Source organism: Urocampus carinirostris, chromosome 6 (genome assembly GCF_059441175.1).
Source record: "Urocampus carinirostris isolate Australia breed hairy pipefish chromosome 6, RoL_Ucar_1.0, whole genome shotgun sequence".
Taxonomy (NCBI): domain Eukaryota; kingdom Metazoa; phylum Chordata; class Actinopteri; order Syngnathiformes; family Syngnathidae; genus Urocampus; species Urocampus carinirostris.
Window position 1 is genome coordinate 28,577,171 of NC_142354.1, and position 19,929 is coordinate 28,597,099.

The window sequence follows — 19,929 nt, forward strand, 5'->3', positions numbered from 1 at the left end:
TACACGTGTACAAGAATGACAATAAAGTATATCTGAATCTGAATCTGGTTTGATGGCAGACACTTGTACACTATTCTCGGATTTTGCAGTAATTTCCTTCTTAAACTTGATCGTTGTTTTCACTGTTTTCCTCTTTTCCTTCCCTGATGCATAACTTTTTTGGAACCCATTATTATCAGCAAAAAAGGCAATAAAACACTAAATCATAATCAATTCTAAACACATGTTGCTGGACTCTCTGGAAAGGATGCTACCGGGTTAGCGTAGCCAAGATGTGCGCTCATCTCATTCGGCCACGTTCGACTCCTTTCTGGTATGATCGAGTTTTGATTTTATGTCCCAATACCAAAGCAAAAAATACTCTGATTTTGGGGTAAAACACTGATTTATTTGAACACAGTCGTTTAATGAATGAGGTTTCACTGTATCTCAAAAAATTGCAGAATTTTCAGAAAAAAAAATATTATTTTGTTTTGTACAAAACAACTCCATATTTTGTTTGGAATGACTTTTAACCTGTTTGTAATAATTCCTCCGAATGTTTTTCTAACAAATTTGGCTTAAAACCTCTTTACTGATTTATTAACTATAAAAACAAGGTTTTTTCAAAACGATCGCCAAAAATGTATAATTCGGTCTAAAACGCGCAAAATATGTCGTGCTTTTCAAAAACCGAAAAACACCCCCACTGTCGGTTGGTATAAATAATCATTATACAGTCGTTCGAAATAACTTTACAAACATACTACTTACGAGCATTCGAGTTACAAAAAACGGTACATACGAACATTTTTTGGGGGATGTCGAAAAATATCCGGACAACAGGGTGACAAAACACACTCAACAGCAGGGCCCCACTGCTTTTACTGGTTTACCCCTGCCGCATCATACAGCAAGGCAAATAATTTGTATACATGATAAAAAAATGATTTGATAAATTGTTTTTAACAACCCTTGTAACTTGTACATAGGTGTACTGTATCTGTAATATTGTCTGAAATGTGATAATTTTCTATCTAATTAGTTAATTAATGTATTACTTTCTTGCTGTTTTCTAGGTCACAATCCTGGATACAGGAGTGAGGGGTATGATCGCGGTTGGCTTAGTACCCCAGCTATACAAGCTGGACCATCAGCCGGGCTGGCTCCCAAATTCTGTGGCTTTCCATGCAGATGATGGCAAGTACGTGCGACAATTTATGTGCTTCTAAGGTATGCCCTGCATGAATTGCCTGTTGTGAACGAGCTGACATTGCATTTAAAACGTATCTGTGTTGCGTCTAAGGAACTTTAATTGTAACTCACAAATGTACCCATTACATTGATTGCATCACATTTGTGCACACCTTTGGTTTCTTATGCTTTATGTACGGGTGTGCTTTGAATTTTTGACTGTCACACCTGCCTTTAAAAAGTATCACAGTGATGGGAGTACTAATTTGTACTAATGTCTTCAGTACAGCAACAATAATAACTTTTACCAACCTTGACAAAAAAAAGATTGTCTTGCTATTTGTTTGCCTGTCTGTCCCTCTGTCCGTCCTTTCGATTTATTACTATTAGTTTGTTATTTCTTAATTAGATAAAAATTTCTAAATCATTTAAAGGGACAGTGTGTGCCTTCTAGTGGCATTAAAAACTCCACTAATTGAAAAAGAGATTGATTTAAATAATAAGCAGAAATACATGAACTATCACATACATATAGTTTTTAGAATACTTGGTCGAGAAATTAGAATTGATTTCACATAACATGAGCCTGACCTCAAAGGAGCTCACATAATTGTCTGCCATTTTGCTGCTACGGGTACCCAAAAACTTAAATAACGCTAGGCAAATTAAATGAGATGAAAAATTGTGCTTTTTGGTCTCTATGAGTCTCTGTAGTTTGTATTCTTCTTTTCATTTTGCTTTTTAGCGCTCGTTTTTGGTTGCACTGCTCAGCTCAGCGACATGTAGTGGTCAAAAAGGGGGCTCCGTTCCAACACCCTCAATGTTGGGCTCCGTTCCAACCCCCTGAATGTTTACCTTGAATGTTTAACATAAACTTAAAGCTAACCCAGGCTAAACGTACGAAAGATTACGCTAACATGAACGTGTAAAAATAAAAAAATCAGGTCGTTTACAAGTCATTTAGCACCTGGGTCTCCACAACAAGTGGTGAGCGGTTCATTGGAAAGGGGCCTCCGTTCCAACACCCTCAGTGTTGGGCTCCGTTCCAACACCCTGAATGTTTACCGTGAATGTTTAATGTGAACTTAAAGCTAACCCAGGCTAATCGTACATTTGCGTTATCGTAATCTTCCGTACGAAAGATTACACCAACATGAATGTGTAAGAATTAAAAAAAAGGATGAAGTAAAGAATTATGAATAGGATTTCTTACCTTTGTGGTGGTCAGCAGAAGGCGCAGGCAAGATCAGACACTCGCACACCTCCTTCATAATTTGCTATTATTTCTTTTTTAAATGCAATAGTTGTACGCACTACTTTTCCTTTTTCACTTGTAGCAACTTTGCTGCTTGCACTGACTTTCTTCGGAGGCATAATTAGGGGCTAAAACACTTCGTACACCTATATTAAAATCAAAACGAAGCACGTCCGCACGCGATAACAGTTGGTCACGAAAAGAGTGGTCTACACCCGTACGCCGCTCAGCATCGCACCCTAGCGTACGCACTCACGCATTACCAGCGTTCGAACTCTGATTTTTTGAGCGAACAGCGAAGCAAGAATTTCTGGAAATTTTTGTTCGGACTCCGATTTGTTCAAACTGAGAGGCGTTCGAAAACCGAGGTTCCACTGTATTTCCATCTAATTTTATCGTATTTTATTTATTTTATTGATTTAATTTATGTTTGACCTTTGTATTTTACATTACATTACCAAAAAATTTTATTATTTTGATATATTGTTATTTTTATCCGACATTTACTGGTCAAATAATACACACAGTCCCTTTAAGTCATTGTATTTATATTTATTTACCGTTTATTTTAACAACTTTAAGGTTTTTTTTTCATTTTATTTGTTATTTTATTTAATATTTATCTACACGAGATTTTGTCATATATTATTCAATTCAATTATTTTATTGATGAAATAGATTCTTTTTCCAAATCTTTACTTTATATTTCAATATAATTATCAATTGTGTTTTATCAGTATTTTTATGTATTTACGATCTATTTATTTTGATAAATGAACATTTATTTTTTTCTATCTTTTTATTATGCAAAAACATTTATATTATTTTTTTATTTATTTTCATTTACTGATTTATTAATTTATTTTTTACATGGCTGAATATCTTTTTTTGTGTTGCCGTTTATCTTTTGCAATATCTAAGGGCCCGGTCACACAGCCGTTTGCGTCTGTATCGCGGCTGAATCACGACCAGAAATTTCTGCCCGTGAAGCAGACGCTGTTGGACGCTTTGAGATCGCGATACAGACGAGATACAGCCGTGCTTTACACGCGGCAAGAAATTCACACGCGGTTGGCCGCGCGAAAAAGTTTTGCGCTGCTCAAAACTTTAGACCACGGGTAACCGCGGGCAGCACACGTGGTACACACGCGGATATGACGCGGTACAGACGCGGAACGACGTGCTACGGCCGCGGCCAGGGCGTGGTTACACGCAGGTAGGACGCAGAATTTTAGCGGGTAATCGCGGGTGGAGCACGGTCATGGCACGTTTGTCCTGCGCCTGTATCGCGGCGTTATCACGTGAATTAGCGTGTGTAACGCGTGCGACGGTCAAACGCCTTTCTCCGCGTATATTCAGCGCGATTTGCCGAGCACACGTCAGTTGTGCTCGAGACGTCAAGGGGTGAACATGGATCCCCGTCACCGTAGTGACCTCGTCTTAATCCATTTTTATTTCTTGACATTTCTTTTCATTTCATAACAAGATAATAAAATAAAAATGAAAAACTATTACAATAATAATAATGATTTCTACAGCCCGGCTCGGTAGCTTTTATACCCGTGGTCCACACGCAGAAAGGACGTGGAACTGACGCGATGAGGAAGCGGAACAGCCGCCGGCGTCTGTTTCGCGGGCATATCACGGATGAACAGCGGGTTGGCCAATTTTGCGCATTTTCCAGTGCGGGCAACCACGGGCAAAAAAAAAAAAACGCAAAATTTTACCCGCGATACAGACGCAAACGGCTGTGTGACCGGGCCCTAAAGCAGGGGTCTCCAACGTGGTGACTGCAGGCCCACTAGGAACACCCAAGTAGCCCGCGGACAAGTTCTAAAAATAGCTCACTGGTGATGATGGGTGATTGCGATTATCTTGTAAATTTGATTTCTATCTGACATGAAATAATAATTACAACCTGCTAATACATAGTAACAAAATAAGTTGTTATTTTAGACATGTATATCCAAAGGTAGCCTTTTGCACCAATCAGTAACAAAATGTAGCTTTCAGCTTCAAAAAGGTTTGTGACCCCCTAGTCTAAAGAATAGATCTCGCAGAACTTGATTGAGAAGTCTTATTTAACATGATTTCTTTAAGGCTTTACAAAGGCAACACTTTAGGACAGCAGTTTGGTCCAAAATGCTCCAGAGGGGACCGAATTGGTTGCGGAATCTCCCTGGACTCCGAAGGCGGACATCTGACAGTTTTTTTTACCAAGAACGGTAAAGAAGTAAGTCGTCCGCTTTTTTTACCAACTTCCCGTTTCGTGAATGCGATTACGAAGTCAATTTGCGTGCAGGTCGGCAGCTTGGACATGCCGGGGGCTGAGGCGCTCTACCCCGCGGTGGGGATGCATTCGCTGGGGGAGGAGGTGCTGCTGGATCTGCACGCTGAATGGAGGATGGAAGAGGACGATGGATTGATGATAGTTGACAGCCATGAAGATGACTGGGGTCGCCTCCATGATATTCGGGTGACTGGCACTGTAAGTTGGGAACTTATATTTTGTTTTGACTGCCCTGCTAGTTTGGGATCAAAGATTTTAGGGAACATTTTAACTGGTAACTAAGTTATGTGCAGTAGAACCCTGGGATACGTCATTAATCCATTCCTAAGTGGGGATCGAGAAGTGAAATCAGTTGTTTTAGATACCATAGGAAGATTCTGGGGAGCCACCAGGGTTTAATTGGCCCCAGCTGAGTCTCATAAATTTGTCCTCAACAAAAATGTAGGGTGTCCATTATACACCAATAAAAACAGTATTTCCTCCTCACCTTTCTCACCTTTTTAAGCTCTGACCCATCTTCTTGCCTACTGTAGAGACAGAAAGGCATTGTGGGAGGTAGTTCAGTAAACAGCATATGAGCATTTCTATCATGTTGTGACTCAAGTTAATAACAGAACACCATCTAATTGATGTCAACCAATAGCAGTAAAGCATCTTAGAGGCATACGAATAGCGTGACCTCCACGAACACCGGAAAGTTTGAGTGTTATACAAAGTAATTTTTTGTTGTTGTATAAAGAGGGGCTGAAAATGCATAGTTAATGCATTCCAAAGCACTGGCACCAATGATGAATAAAATATTAAATGAAGAAATGCAGAAAGTATTTAAGCAGTGGTCCTCAATCTTTTCTTTACCATGGGCCGGTCTACTGTCTGACAATATTTTCGCGGGCCGACCCAATAATAACATTAGTTTTAATAACAAAAGTAAAACAATAATAGGAAAAAGCCTAAATACACTGTGTAATCACACGAATACTAAAAACATCGGTTACACAGGAATAGGCGTTTTATCTCATTATCACACACATTTTTAGTCACGAAACAGTCCTCAAAGATATAAACAAATGCAAAAAAAACACAACAAGGGAAATAAAGCTCTTGAGTGTATCTCATGATGAATCAGACTTTAAAGGACATTAAATGATTACATTCTAAATGTAATATTGATATTGTGTTCGTCGTTTACGTTTTCAATAAATGATTTTATTCATGGCCCTACATATTTGACAACATGGTACTGTGAAGAAAAAAAAAGGTGTGATGGTGAGATAAATTCTAAAACCTTTTCCCTTATAATCTACATCCCCAGCACTGATCAAAATAAGAGAACACACTCATCAAAATTAGAGATCAACAATGACTGTGGCATGGAAACAAATCTGATGGTTACTACAGTTAGCAATTAGTATGACGTGTACAGGCCTCTGCTCTGAATGACTTATGCGGCCACAGGTTAACACTCGTCTCTCACACTGCTCTGGCGTAATCTTGGTTCATTCTTCTACCAGCCTCCTTCACAGTTCTTGACTATAACTTTGTCACCAAGGATTTTCCAGAGGTTCTCTATTGGGTTGATCAGGACTCTGGGCAGGCCATGCCATTAATATAATGTTTTCCCCTTCAAAGAAATTCTTTACCCGTTTTGCTGTGTTACATGGAGCATTGTCTTGCATGAATAATGTAGGCTGATTGGGAGATGAACTCAAATAAGGAACCCTGTGCTGTTGAAGGTTCTGATACGCATTTGCATTCACTCAGCCATGTAGCTGTACAAGAGTCCCAACTCCTGCTGCAGAAAACACGCCCCAAATCATTAGACGTCCTCCTCTACCTTTCACTTACGTTTTTCCCACTTTGGGTTTAGTCTTTCCCCAATGTGTCGCCAAACATAATCCTTCCAATCAGACCCGACTAAATTAAATTTGCTTTCATCACTGAAGTGAACTCTGGCCCAGTTCTCCTCTGTCCACCCAACATGCTCCTCAGCAAAGCTTAGTGTAGCTTTTCATTTTTTTATTTAACGTTTTGCGATTAAGAAGTTTGATCACTGCAGTGTGGGCCTTCAGTCCAAATGCTCTTAAGCGGCGAGATGCTGTATGACGAGACAGATCCTTACCATGTTCACCGCTGAACCGACGAGCAATTCCGCTGCAGAGGGGAAACGACTAACCATTAACATCTTCCGCAGTGACCTGTCCTCTCTTGCATTTGATTTCCGTGGATGACCAGCCTCCTTGGGCAACTTAAAGGAGTTTGTAGTTTTGTAAAGATTCAACATTTTTTAAATCACAGATTTGGAAAGATCAACTTGTCTTGCAATGGCTGACAGAGTCTTCCCTTTCGTTCTCATCTGGACAACCGGCTGCCAAAGGGTTTAAGTCACTATAGAGCGGCCTAACCTTTTGCAAAGTCAATAAAAGAAGTAGTTAGAATGCCAGTTAAATAGGGGTTGACAGATAATAAAGGAAATTAGCACTTTGTGCTAGATTAGCACCGTTAAATGGGAAGCACCTGAAAGTGTTGTCTAATTTTGTTCAGTGCAGTTTTGTCAAAATACATGGTTTTTGTTGAAATGCTTTATCCAATTTGTATTAGTGTTGTATTTATTGTATTTAGTATTGTAGTAGTACGGTATAGACACACCAAAATGTCCTTAAATTGTTAGACAGGGAAAAAAATCTTTTTTTCAGAAGTATCCAATTGTTTGTTAAAAAAAAATCTTATTTTGATCTCCAGTGTACATGTGAAATGTTGTTTCTTTGATGTGATGTGACTTCAGTTGGTGGAGATGCAGGGGCTGGGAGTGACAGCGATGTCAGATTCAAACTGAAACTGATTTTTAAACTTCCACTTTCTAGGATTGTAACACCTTTAAATTATTTTAGTTTTATTTACCGTAAATTCCGGAATATTGAGCGCACATGATTATAAGCCGCAGCCACCACTTTTTAGGTGATTTGCCACTTTTGTACTTACACAAGCCGCGCCTCTGTACAAGCCGCGTGCGCACGCGCTAAAACTTGTGACACAATCACAAGTTTAACCCAGACCAGGCTGTAAGTTCCACCATTGTAACTTTTTTTTTTTTGGTTTGAACAAATTTATTGACACTAATAACAGAAAACAAACAGTGTGAGGTTTGAACAACCCCTCTTAAGGATTATTGTTCTATCTTCGTTATTCATTATCCATTATCGGTCAGTTCATAATACGCTACAAAGCCTAGGAGCCAGGACACTTACTCTCAGCCAAAAGGCCAAGCTAAGGTCCTAGCCCTAAAGCCTTGCTGCGATCATTGCGAATGCACCGTTCCCGGAGGTACTGCAATACCGGGCCGATGCGTGGAGTGGACAGAGCAAGCTCTTATTCCATCTAAGTCCACAGTCAAGGCATAGTACATAATTCTAGAATCACAGTCGGCATCATGAATGGAAAATGATACCCGTAATTAATGTATGATGCAGACTTGTAAAGTCCGGGTCCCTTTTAAAGTAATCCAAGGAAACAAAATGTATATATCCAAAGTTAAGCGTGGGAAAAATATATATCCACTATTGTCCGCTGCGACAACAGACAGATCTACCTGTAACTCAGCTTTACCCTACTTCCCATCAGCCCGCCTTTGCTCCGCCCCTTCTTTTTAATTCGTCCGTAGAACACATAACAGAATAAATCTCTAAAATAAATACATTACAAAAATATACAGTTGCAAATACATATCATACATGGTTACACATATTTACAAAGAAAGACGGTACACCGAGAGAGTTTTCAAAGCTTTAATAATAATAATACAACTTTCATACCAAACCGTGCCTTCGAACACGCTAGTTAGGATCACGCTCGCAATGTATCAAACGCGCCTGTTTTAAAAAAAGCATCCCGTAGTTGTGAAATTCACGGTAGATCGTCCTCAACTTCCTCCTCACAACTATCAGCATCAAGGGCGTCTTCCTCATTACCGGAACGTACCTTAACGTTACAGACAATGTATGCTTAAACTTAGAGGTTGCAGTCTTTCTTGGCACACATATTCTACTGGTCTTAATCTTACTTTATATACTCCAGCTCCGCTGGTGGCTGTTAAAAAAATTCCATAAATTGGCCGCTTCACTGAATAAGCCGCAGGGCTGAACATTTGGGAAAAAAGTAGCGGCTTATAGTCCGGAATTTACGCTACCTCTTTAACTTTAACAATAGTGCAGATCGCGATTGGTTACGGCCATAATCCTTAGCAAGGGTAACGATTGGTGTGCCTTCTTCATATTTCTTGATAATCCCAAGCTTCGTTTCCATATTTATCATGTTTTTGGTTCTCCCTTGAGCATTACTGCAATCTTTGGAACCCATGGTTAATAAATTCAGTAAAAAAATACAGTATTGTTTCGCTGACTTGCAAGGTCTTTTTCAAGCACATGAGCAGGGATGAAAATCTCCTTCATCTTTCGAAAAATTCATCATTATGAATTAAAAATGGGTGACCTACATGAATTGTCTAGATATATGGATAAATGTTTTGAGTTGGGGAGGGGGGTATCGTGAGGTTTCCCAGAGTGAATAAGGTTTTTGAGGTAGTGCCTTTGAATTAAAGTGAGTGTAGGTTCATATGTGGGCAGGAGTACTGTTTTTATTTGTGTGTAACTCGCATTAGATTTGATCTCATTATCACACTATTTTTATTTACTGTACCAGAGGTTAGAGAATTGGGAAAACAGTAAGTTGTCCTAAAAAATGTATTAAAAAAAACACAAAACAAGCAAAATGAGGGAAAATCTGGGATATATTTGATGATGAATCGGGCTTAAAATGGCATGAAATAAATGCGTTGTACATTTTATCTTGGTATTGTGTTCATAGTTGTCAATAAATGATCCTAATCATGGAAGCATGTATTCAACGTTTGTGACTTTCAATGCTTAGTTTGAGAAGATAAAAGGCAAACAAAATTATTTACCGATGTTTTTTTTTTAATTTTTTTTTTTTTAATTATTATTATTTTTCTCTAATCCAAAATTTGGTGTGCATTATACACAAACACGGTATTTCCTCCACACCTTTCTCACCTTTTTAAGCTCTGACCCATTTTCTTGCCTGCACAAGTTTCTGAAGTGAAAGAAAGGCATTGTGGGAGGTAGTTCAGCCAACAGCATATCAGCATTTCCATCATGTTGTGACTCAAGCTATTAGCAGAACATCATCTTATTGATGTCAACCAATAGCAGAAAAGCATCTTAGAGGCGTACGAATAGCGTGACTTGCACTAACACCGGAAGGTTTGAGTGTTATACAAAATGATTTGTTGTTGATATCGTATAGTGGGAAACACACCATAAAGAGGGGCTGAAAAACATTTGATTCCTGACCATTAAGTGAAAACGTCGTAAGGCCCAGTCCCCGTATCCCTGGGTCCCACTGTAATACATTCTAGGGATTTTCAATGTAAATCCCCACATTAAGAATTACAAAGTGAATCATAACATACTGAATCAATGAGGCAAGAAATGCCAAATACAGAAGTAAACATTTGCTTAACTCATAGTGATAGGATCAAATTATTATCCAGAAGAAGTCATCGACCCTCCTATTTACGATCCGCACCCATTCCGGAGCCGTCCAGACTGTAGTGTTGATGACTCAGATGCTGAAGTGAATTATATTTGAGCTCAATTATAGGAGGCAGAGGGGAATCGCTGCTAAAAGACCCTCAGGCAACAGCGTCTGAAACATGTTTTCCCTAAAAAACAGTCCTCTATCATTTTATTGACGTCCATTTCTTGTTATATAAAAACATGAGCATGCGAACAGAATTCCTTTGCATGATCCTCGGGAGATCTTTTAGAACAACACATCATAAACAGGCTTAGCTCCAGCTTATACAGGGAAGGAGATTTTATGAGTTTTAAAGCTTATTTGTCTGCTTGTATATTCAGAGTTTTCTTATTTTGTTGGACTTGTTGTCTTTCTCAATACAATGCAATACAAAAAGTCAAGTCACAAAAATGTCATAAAATTAGTGATGCTATTATTATGGAAACTGAAATATTCTTTTCCCTTGACAGAAAATGTTGTTCCTATTAAATATTAGTTTTTGATTGTAAATTACTTTTCTGTATTTTTAGTGGAGTATGGAAAGCAATTGAAAAAATTCCAACTTGTTCATCAATACAAACTTCAAACAAAACAATATAATAATAATAATAATAATTTCCTTTGTATTGTCATTCTTTGTAAGAACGAAATGTCGATACACCTGACCCGTTGTAGCGAGCCGATGCAGCCGCAGCTGTAATAGTTTTTGCTATTTATGTATTACCAATCTTTTTCTTTTTTTACTATTTATTTTATGATAATTTTCTTTTCTTAAAACAGCGAAAGTAATCCTGTACTTCTACTGCGAATAATATTGGGCCATCTGCCACGTTACATAATATTTCTCCTTTTAAACATTTTCCCCGTTTTATTTTTTTGTTTTTTATGGAACAATAAGAAAACAAATGTGCTATTATTGCTTGTTTTTTCTTTAATCTGTCTTTTTTTATATATAGTTTTAATTTTTTTTCTAGTAAAACAAGAGAAATATTAAGTAATCTTGCTATTTGAATAACTAGTTTTCTTATTTTACGAAAAAAAGTTAGTATAAAATAAATGAGAAAAATAATAAATTTTCTCCTTAAGATGATTCTTTTCCCCAGAAAAATATGAAAAATATCAGGTAATTTTGCTTATTTGACGTAATATTGATCATCTTCTAGCAAAAATACCTTATAATTATCTTATTTTACTAGAAAAAAAAAGATACTAAAATCTAGGGGGAAAACAAGTTTTTTCTTGTATTTACTATATTTTTTTGGGTAAAGTAAGAATAGTATCAGGTAATCTTCCTTATTTGAATAATTTCTTATTTTACTAGAAAAAAATATTGTTCGGTAATCTTGCTTATATAATATTAAATGTGTTTCTTATTTTACTACACAAAAACAAATATAGCATCAATTAGAAAAATAAATACTTCTTTCTCATTATCAAAATCTTTCTCTTTACCAAAATATAGTAAAACAGGAAAATATATTTTTGGGTCCAAATTGTAAAATAAGAAAATAATCAGGTAATGTTGTTCATTCTAATTAACATTTTTCTTTAAAAATTTTAAAAATAAATATTATTTTCATTATTTCTACAGTTTTTCTTCTAGCAAAATTAAAAACATGTTAGGTAATTTTGCAAATCTAAAATACTTTTTAATTTTACTAGAAAAAAATAATGTAGTAAAAATGGGGGTGGGGGACTTAAAACAATCCTCAATATTTTCCATTCTATTAGAAGAGATTATTCGTTCAAAATATAGGTTATCTGCATTCTTGACGTTTAATATATTTTAAATATTATTTTCCCCCAAAAGCCTAGTGTTATCTGATCTGAAGACCATTTATCATCATTGCTCCTTTTTTTATTTTTCATGCATCCATGACTGAAGTATAAACCCTGAAGTTAAAGTGTATTAGTACTACTACTAATGAATTGAATTGTCCATCTGGCCTCACACTGACTTTTTAATAAAAGTGACATGAAAACATAGCTTTCACGACTCCTAATTTAGGACAACTGATTGTTAATTTCGAAGTTCTAATGCAAGCAAATTGTTTCTTCAGCTGCTGGAGTACACGGGTAAAGGGAAGAGCATCATCGACGTGGGCTTGGCTCAAGCTCTTCGGCCACTCAACACACGCTTCCATTACTACGAGCTGGAAATCACAGACGCCGGAGAGAAATGTTACATCGCTCTTGGCTTGGCACGCAAGGTAGGCGATTAACCGAAATCTAATCAATATTGCGATGTGACGTATTCCAATTGTGTAATCACAAGACACTGCATTTTTTTCAAATATTTATAGTTCCATGTTTGGGTTTCTTTTCTCGTTTGTTATGATATTGATAGAGTGTTTGGCCAACCAGAATTGTCTCAGTTTTATCGGCACTTGCCAATAAAGGCAAAGTTTGCAAGCAGCACGCTATGCCACACACCCACGTGTGAACCGACAGAAACCTAACAAAGCTCCCCAGAAGGGGACTCTGTTTTCTTCAGGTTCAAGCCTGTCACCGTGATTAAGTACCATAAAATTTGTACTATAAGCCACATATTTTTTCCCAAGCCAACCCTGCGGCTCATGCAATGATGTGACTAATTTATGCATTTTCTATAACGGGGTCAGTGGCTCGCGAGCAGTAGAGTAAAGAGTGAGACAAGTGGAATATCTGTGTCGTGGAAGTTTATAATTCGGTGCACTCTATAGTCCCAATTTTATGCTACTCACAACAAAAAAATTCTTCTTTCTTCTTTCTTTTTCTTTTTAAAGTAGATATTGCATTTAAATTGCAATACTGGTCTGTAAAAATCGGAATTAGGTTTTTCTCCAAAATGGTGCAGCCCTAGTTGGCAGATCCTCCCTCTTCTCAGACATTAACGATCGGTGGCAGGCTACATTCTGCAGAAACCTCCCTTCTTGCCGTTGCCAGTTCACGTGATGATGGATGAGGGAGGAAAAGCTAACAACAGAATAAATATTGTCTCATTGTGCCTTCACGTGTGCGCTCCGCTCCATAGCAGGTTGTTCCACTTAGATGCTAATCCGCCTCATTAGGAGCAATGCGCAGTCACGTCGAGGGAAAACTGGGTGAGGTGTCGTATGATTGCCGAATGATTCACGATCTGGAAACGGAAAGAAGACCTGTTGAATGTTTACAAATCGTCCGTCCATTGTGTCATTCCAATAATACGTTCAACAAGATCTGGAAATGTTCTACTATGTTCTCATTGTTTGGGTTCTGCTAACTGACGTGCACTCACTCTCTAAATCAAGTCGGTTTGTGAAGGGTCTTAAACGTGTTATGTGGCCCTTAATCTGATGGCCAAAATATGCTAGAATAAAATTCAACAGCACGAATGAACTAACCAGCAGAGTGTGTTGGAACTAAACAACTGGAAAAATACAGTTGCGCCTCTACATACCAGATTAATTTGTCCCTGGAATGTTTCTCATATCTCAAACGAATTGTACCCATCAGAAATAACTGAAAACCAATCATTCAATTTCCATCTAAGTTAACCCTAAATAGCTACAAAACACATCTCCCTGATCACACCCAGATTTAAATAGTTCCATAAAATTTGGACTATAGAGTGCACCTGATTAAAAGCAGCACTCAGTACAGGAAAAAACATTTTGCATAAGTCGCACCTGACTATAAGCCGCATGTGCCACATTGAAACATATGAGATATTTACAAAGAAAGACGCAACACAGAAAGAATTTGAATAATACCCGGTACCACAACCTCTTAATGTTCCGATGGCCAGCTGGAGGGCCGCCAGACTTTTGATAAACAAATACGTATGTGTACGATGTCTCCAGTCACTGAAATATGACATGCCACATGTCATTGTAAAGCTTAAACTATTGAGATTCGAGATATGACCATTTCAAATATAGTCATCGGAGAAACATCACGATCAGTCTGAAACAAGATACCCGAAAACTATAAAGCCGGTGTAACTCTATTACGTTCCCTGGCCAACTTCTCTGGATGTCTGCGAAAATGGCTTTGTTACGTCAAGGACAATCCATGGAATCCAACCGTGTAATATATGTACTCCAAAACACACTTAAACATTTTTGCTTCGTTGGACGTTGCTTCTCTTAATCTGTACGTTTTGCTACATAATTTCCATTCAGAAATGGACCTGTAAAATTATTCCAAATATTGTTGCTAGCCCTCCCCTCTAGATTGACACCTTTTCCATGATGAGGGTCTGTTCATGGCAGTTTTATTAATGCACAAAGCGCAAAGTTACATTAAACTTGGGTCTCTCCTCAAAAAATATATTGCAACTGTCTCACTCTTACCTTTACTGCTCGGGTGCGATCGATTACAACATACACGAGGACATTTCATTTTACATATACATTCATACACTGGAGATGAAAATTAGAGAATAATTTATAAAAAAAAAAATGTTTAACTATACCATCTTCAGCGTTTTACAATTTGATTACATTTTATTGTGTCTTTATCATGTTACCACAATTCTGTTTTTCTTTTTTTCCAAAATTACTAAGGCATTTCACGACAAAAAAAATCTATTTTTCAGAAAACCCACTGATCGAAATTAGAGAACACACCAATCACAATTAGAGAATTAATGACTTTGGTATAGGAAATTCTGAATTGTACAACAGTCAGCAATCAATAAGAAGTTTACAGGCCTGACTTGAGCCCATCTGAGGCAACAGGATAACACTAGTCCCTCACATTGCATGGTGTGATTTTGGTCCATTCTTCTACCAGCCTCCTCCACAGTTAGGTGATTGTAGTTTGTTTCTTGACCATAACTTTGTCCCCAAGGATTTTCCAGATTTTTCCATTGGGTTGAGATCAAAACTCTGCCATTAATTCAATGTTTTCACCTTAAAGGAAATTCTTTACCTGTTTTGCTTTGGGTCATGGAGCATTGTCCCCTAATGAGAGGTTTGGTCCCTGCAGTGTGGGCCTTTAGTCCAAATGCTCTTAAACGGCACAACACTGTATGGCGAGACAGAATCTTACCATGTTCAGCACTGAACCGATGAGCAATTCCAAATAATTACCCATTGACATCCTCCGCAGTGCCTGTCCTCTCTTGCATTTTTTTAAACGTTGATGACCAGCCTTCTTGGGCCACTTGAAAGAGTTTGTATTTTATAGGGTCATCCCTTTTGTTTTCATCCAGACAACCGGGTTCGCTGGTGGTGGCTTTCAGTCACTTTCGAACAGCTCACCTTTTTTCAAAGTCCGTAAAACTCGCAGTTAGAATGTCAGTTAGATTGGGGTTGACAGATAGTCAAGTCAAGTCTAGTCATATTTATTTCTTTAGCCCTATATCACAAAAAGTCTCAAAGGGCTGCACAGAGCACAACAACTATAAAAACTAGTAAAATATCACATCAGCTATATAAAATATTTTGTGGGAACGGGAATATCATTAAATCAATGATGATATTGTTGTAATGTAAAGTTCAGCTTGATTTAGCTTGATGACTAGCAGAAAAAGATAAAATATTAGCTTGATAGCTTGCGATTAAAAAAAAAAAAGATAGGTCTCTAAGGGCGCTAATTAGCAAGAAAATGTAGGATGATAGCAAGCTACAAAGCTAAAAAAAAATAGCCTATAGCTAGCTAAAAAAAAATCTAGTCAAGTCCCATTTATTGGTGACGCTTTTAATGTCTCAATGAACTGCTCGGGTTACAATGACACCATCCCCTGATCTGAAACCGACATACACACAAGGGGGAAAACAAACACAAGTGGTAATCCCCCAAATCATGTTTATTTGTGACGCCCTTAATCTCAAGAAGTCTTAAAGGGATATACAAGGAATTTGGAACCATGTGTTAGATTAGCACCATTTAGTGGGATGCACCTGAAAGTGTTCTCTAATTTTGATCAGCGCATTTTTTTTGCAAAAGTTTTTTTTTTTGTTGGAATGCCTTTTTGTGGAAAAAGGGTTGTAGTAGCGTGGTATAGACACAAAAAATGTCCTTAAACTGTTAAGCAGTGAAGATGTAAATTTTTCTGAATTATTCAATTGTTTGTAATTTCCTTTTCCCCCTCAGTGTAGTCATGTCACGAAGAGTGCTCATTCAAATCCATACAATACTACCATCTGCTGGCCATAGTTGACTGAATATTAAGTGGACACTGACAAAATACTAGGCTTCAAAATAGTAGGCTCCGACTCTGATGACACGTGACGAGAATTCTTGATGGACAGATGAATGACTTGAAAATGGGGTAATGTGATAGATATCCTTATTGTTGTTTAAAATTGCGAACTCACAACAATTTTCTGGAGTTGGTGTACGTGGGCATTTGAGTCACATCGGAAAACACAGCTGATGGATTTTCCTGGAATCTTTTTTTCCTTTCATGTCTGTGGTTTTTGGAACACCCCTAAAATCCACGTGACAATCATTCTTTTTGCTCTCATAGTCGAAAGAAAGGTATTTCTTTTTCTGTTTGTTTTTTATTCACTTCTTCCTCAACAGATTTTTGCCATGTTTGATTTTAAAGAAAACCAGATCACTCTAGTTTTGTCTTCATCACCTTTAATGTCCAGGTCTTGGACAAGAAGGATCAATCTCTTATTTTTTACCAGTCTAATCGAACAAGCTTTTCCAACCTTCAGAGTGTATGTCAGTCATGTTCTTCCACAAGGGAAATTCGGGGCTGATGTGTCAAAAGCATTTGGTCCACAAGACATTTCAAATAACCTCACCCTGGTAAATGCACAACTTGAGGCTTCTGCTGTCTTTTCCTCTTCAAGGTCAACGCCGTCATAGGGGAAATTTCGTAAAATAAAGGGAAAGAGAAGTCCCAAACTTTCCTAAAGCTTGGGTTAAAGCTGAGTGCTACTTTTTAGTAACTGATTAATTAGCATTATCATTTTGAAAATAACAAATAATGTTATTACAATGTTGTTACTCTGTTATGATTATGTAACTCTAAGGTTTTAATTACGAACACTAGGGTTGAAATAGGTTCTGTCAACCATTAAAAAATAAGCCCGAGTTATTTACATACATCAATTATGGGGAAATTCTAGGCCAAACATCAACTTTGCAAGAATTTATCATGTATTTAAAGACACTGATCACGTCAATTGTTTCCTTGAAAATCACAATGACCCATCACGGGTAAGGTATTATCAGAACCTGTCTGAGGGCCCAAAGTTGGTGACTCCTGATCTACATTCTTATGTAGACCAGATGCGTCCTGTTTCTGTTTTGGTGAAAATCAAACCCAATCGAGTAAGTAGAAAATCATCTGAGTTTACATTTTTTCCTCCACAGGATTATCCTAAAAACAGACATCCAGGTTGGAGTAGAGGCTCCATCGCTTATCATGCTGGTGAGTGTTGGATCAGTCTTGTCATCTTTTTTACTTTTTATTCAAGCACAGCACAACCACTAGTTACTAAAGGAAATAACATAATATTTCCACCAAAAAACAGCTGTACAAGACAAAAAAATATGATACATAAACATGCTCCAAAGGGAAGAGGCTGAAGCTAAAGCTCATATGACACTTTGACAAGATTGTTTACCCCCAACACAAAAGTTGTGAGGAACCTTGTGAAAATCGGTGTCGTGTTAGGCCACGGTTCAACAACGTGGTGCTCATAGGCACCAGGTAGTCCCCAGAGAAAACGGACCGGTTTTGGGAGCTGGAATTGAACCTAGTACCTCAGAACTGTGAGGCAAATATACTAGCCAGTGAACAACTGTGCCTTTGACTTTTTTATGAATTTTTTTTTTTGTCAAATCAGAAAAAACAATAAAACAAATAATCCGACGATGTAACAAGATTTTTTTCTTAAAACCGTGATCATTTTTAATTGTTTTATGACATTTTTTCCCAGAATCATCATAGTGGACTTTTCATTGTCGCACGAAACATGAAAAGACATAGATTATTTTTGTAATTGTTGTAATCTTACTCAGGAAAAAAATATATTTTTTTTCTTTTTTATACGATAGACCAAGTGTCGGGAACTTATGGCTTTATCCTTGAGTACAAATGGGTTGGAAATACAATTAAACTCATGCAAAACCTCAGTTGTAGCGCTCCACTTCTGATAAGCACGCAGTCGAGTCCATTGCGCACATAGCTGACGTAGCACCAAGAGCAGAAATTGTTCGGTCCAGTATACAAATAGCATACTCCCCACTACAGTTTACAGTCATGGTGTCACACCACCAGACCCCTTTTCTTCTGTACGTCATTAAAGAATCATTTTATATAGAAGCTCAATAAACAATTTTGGTTCACAGTTGAGACACTTTTTGATGAAAAGCCACATAACAAACTTGACACACCCAGAAGCTCTACCTAAGCACCTAGAGCAATTCAATTGGGTGAGCGGTAGGGTGCGCAGAGCTATGTATACAGCGCACTTCTCTCTGCTCAGCGCTGTGTGCACCAAAGGTAAATACATCACTATCCTCGTTTGCAGCATTCTAAAACATTTTTACAAAATAACTCTGCTTGCACCTTGTTTTGAAACTCCTATCTATGAAAATAATGTAGGTCAAAATGAGCCCAACGATCTTAAGTAATTACAGAAGGGAGACAAGTTTGAAGTGGTGTATTTGTTAATATGGGACATTGGCTCTGGATTTATTCTCATTTCATACATTTTATCAAATCATTTAATGTCACGCAATGGAATAAAATGCACTGAAAGATAGCATTTTGTCTGGAGAGCCAGTTTTTTCGGTTTTGTTGAAATTTGTTTTAAAATATTTGGTATTGCTCTTTTCCCCCCCAAAAACAAATCTAAATATTTTGCTATTATGGCTCCCTGGGTCAAACAGGTTCCCAACCCCTGCTGTAGACCCCCAGGATGCAACAATAATCAGTTCTGAGGTGAAGATCGCTAAGGGAAATTGCCATATAGCGGGAGATATAAACCTATACTATGTAGCTAATGCATTCCAAACACCCTGCACCTCAGATAAAAAAACATTAACTCCTTAATGTTGATAACTTAACTGTTGATAAACAGATATTTGTGTCTTTCTCTAGTCCCTGAAATTCGTCACAGATCATTGGGAAGCTTAAACTCTTGGGATTCAAGATAAATCACAGTAACATCACAATCAGTCTGAAAGATGATACACAAAAACTATAAAGCCATGATAGTGCACCAATAAGTCCCCTACGAAGTCAGCTGATGAGTTGATATTCTGCAAACATGGGGTCATTCCATCCAGGACCATTCTGTGAATCCAACCGTGTAAAATGTTTACTCCAAAACGCCCAAGAAGCTGACAGATAAAAAGAATCCGCCTAAAAGCATTCTGAATTGTTCCTTGTTGCGAACAGCCTGTTTTGCTACACGATTTCCGGTTGAAAATAAACTGACTTTTAAAATTCTTTTCAATACAGCCGTTAGCCTCTGACCTTTTGATTGACACCACTCTCGGCAAATAGCAGGGTTTTTTTCACGGCCCACAGTCCTATTAGCCAATACTATAATAGGGCTTGTTTGATAAAGAGGAGATCGCCTCCTTTAGCCCCGAATATATTTAGCCGGTAATAACTGACTCAAATAATGATTGACACATTCTTTATCCAATGAAATTCTGGAAAGAACGATACGCAGATATGCAC

The 19,929-nt window shown here is 37.7% G+C and overlaps 1 protein-coding gene across 1 annotated transcript in view; it reads left to right on the top strand.

Annotated features, from left to right (window-relative positions):
• Positions 1-19,929, top strand: part of spryd3 (SPRY domain containing 3) — a 41,421-nt gene that overhangs the window by 13,327 nt on the left and 8,165 nt on the right. Inside the window, exons 4-8 of the mRNA XM_088338616.1 lie at positions 1,059-1,183; positions 4,529-4,661; positions 4,731-4,916; positions 12,371-12,520; positions 17,607-17,664. Coding sequence (XP_088194742.1) covers positions 1,059-1,183; positions 4,529-4,661; positions 4,731-4,916; positions 12,371-12,520; positions 17,607-17,664 — 652 coding nt within the window. The remainder of the gene's footprint in view (positions 1-1,058; positions 1,184-4,528; positions 4,662-4,730; positions 4,917-12,370; positions 12,521-17,606; positions 17,665-19,929) is intronic.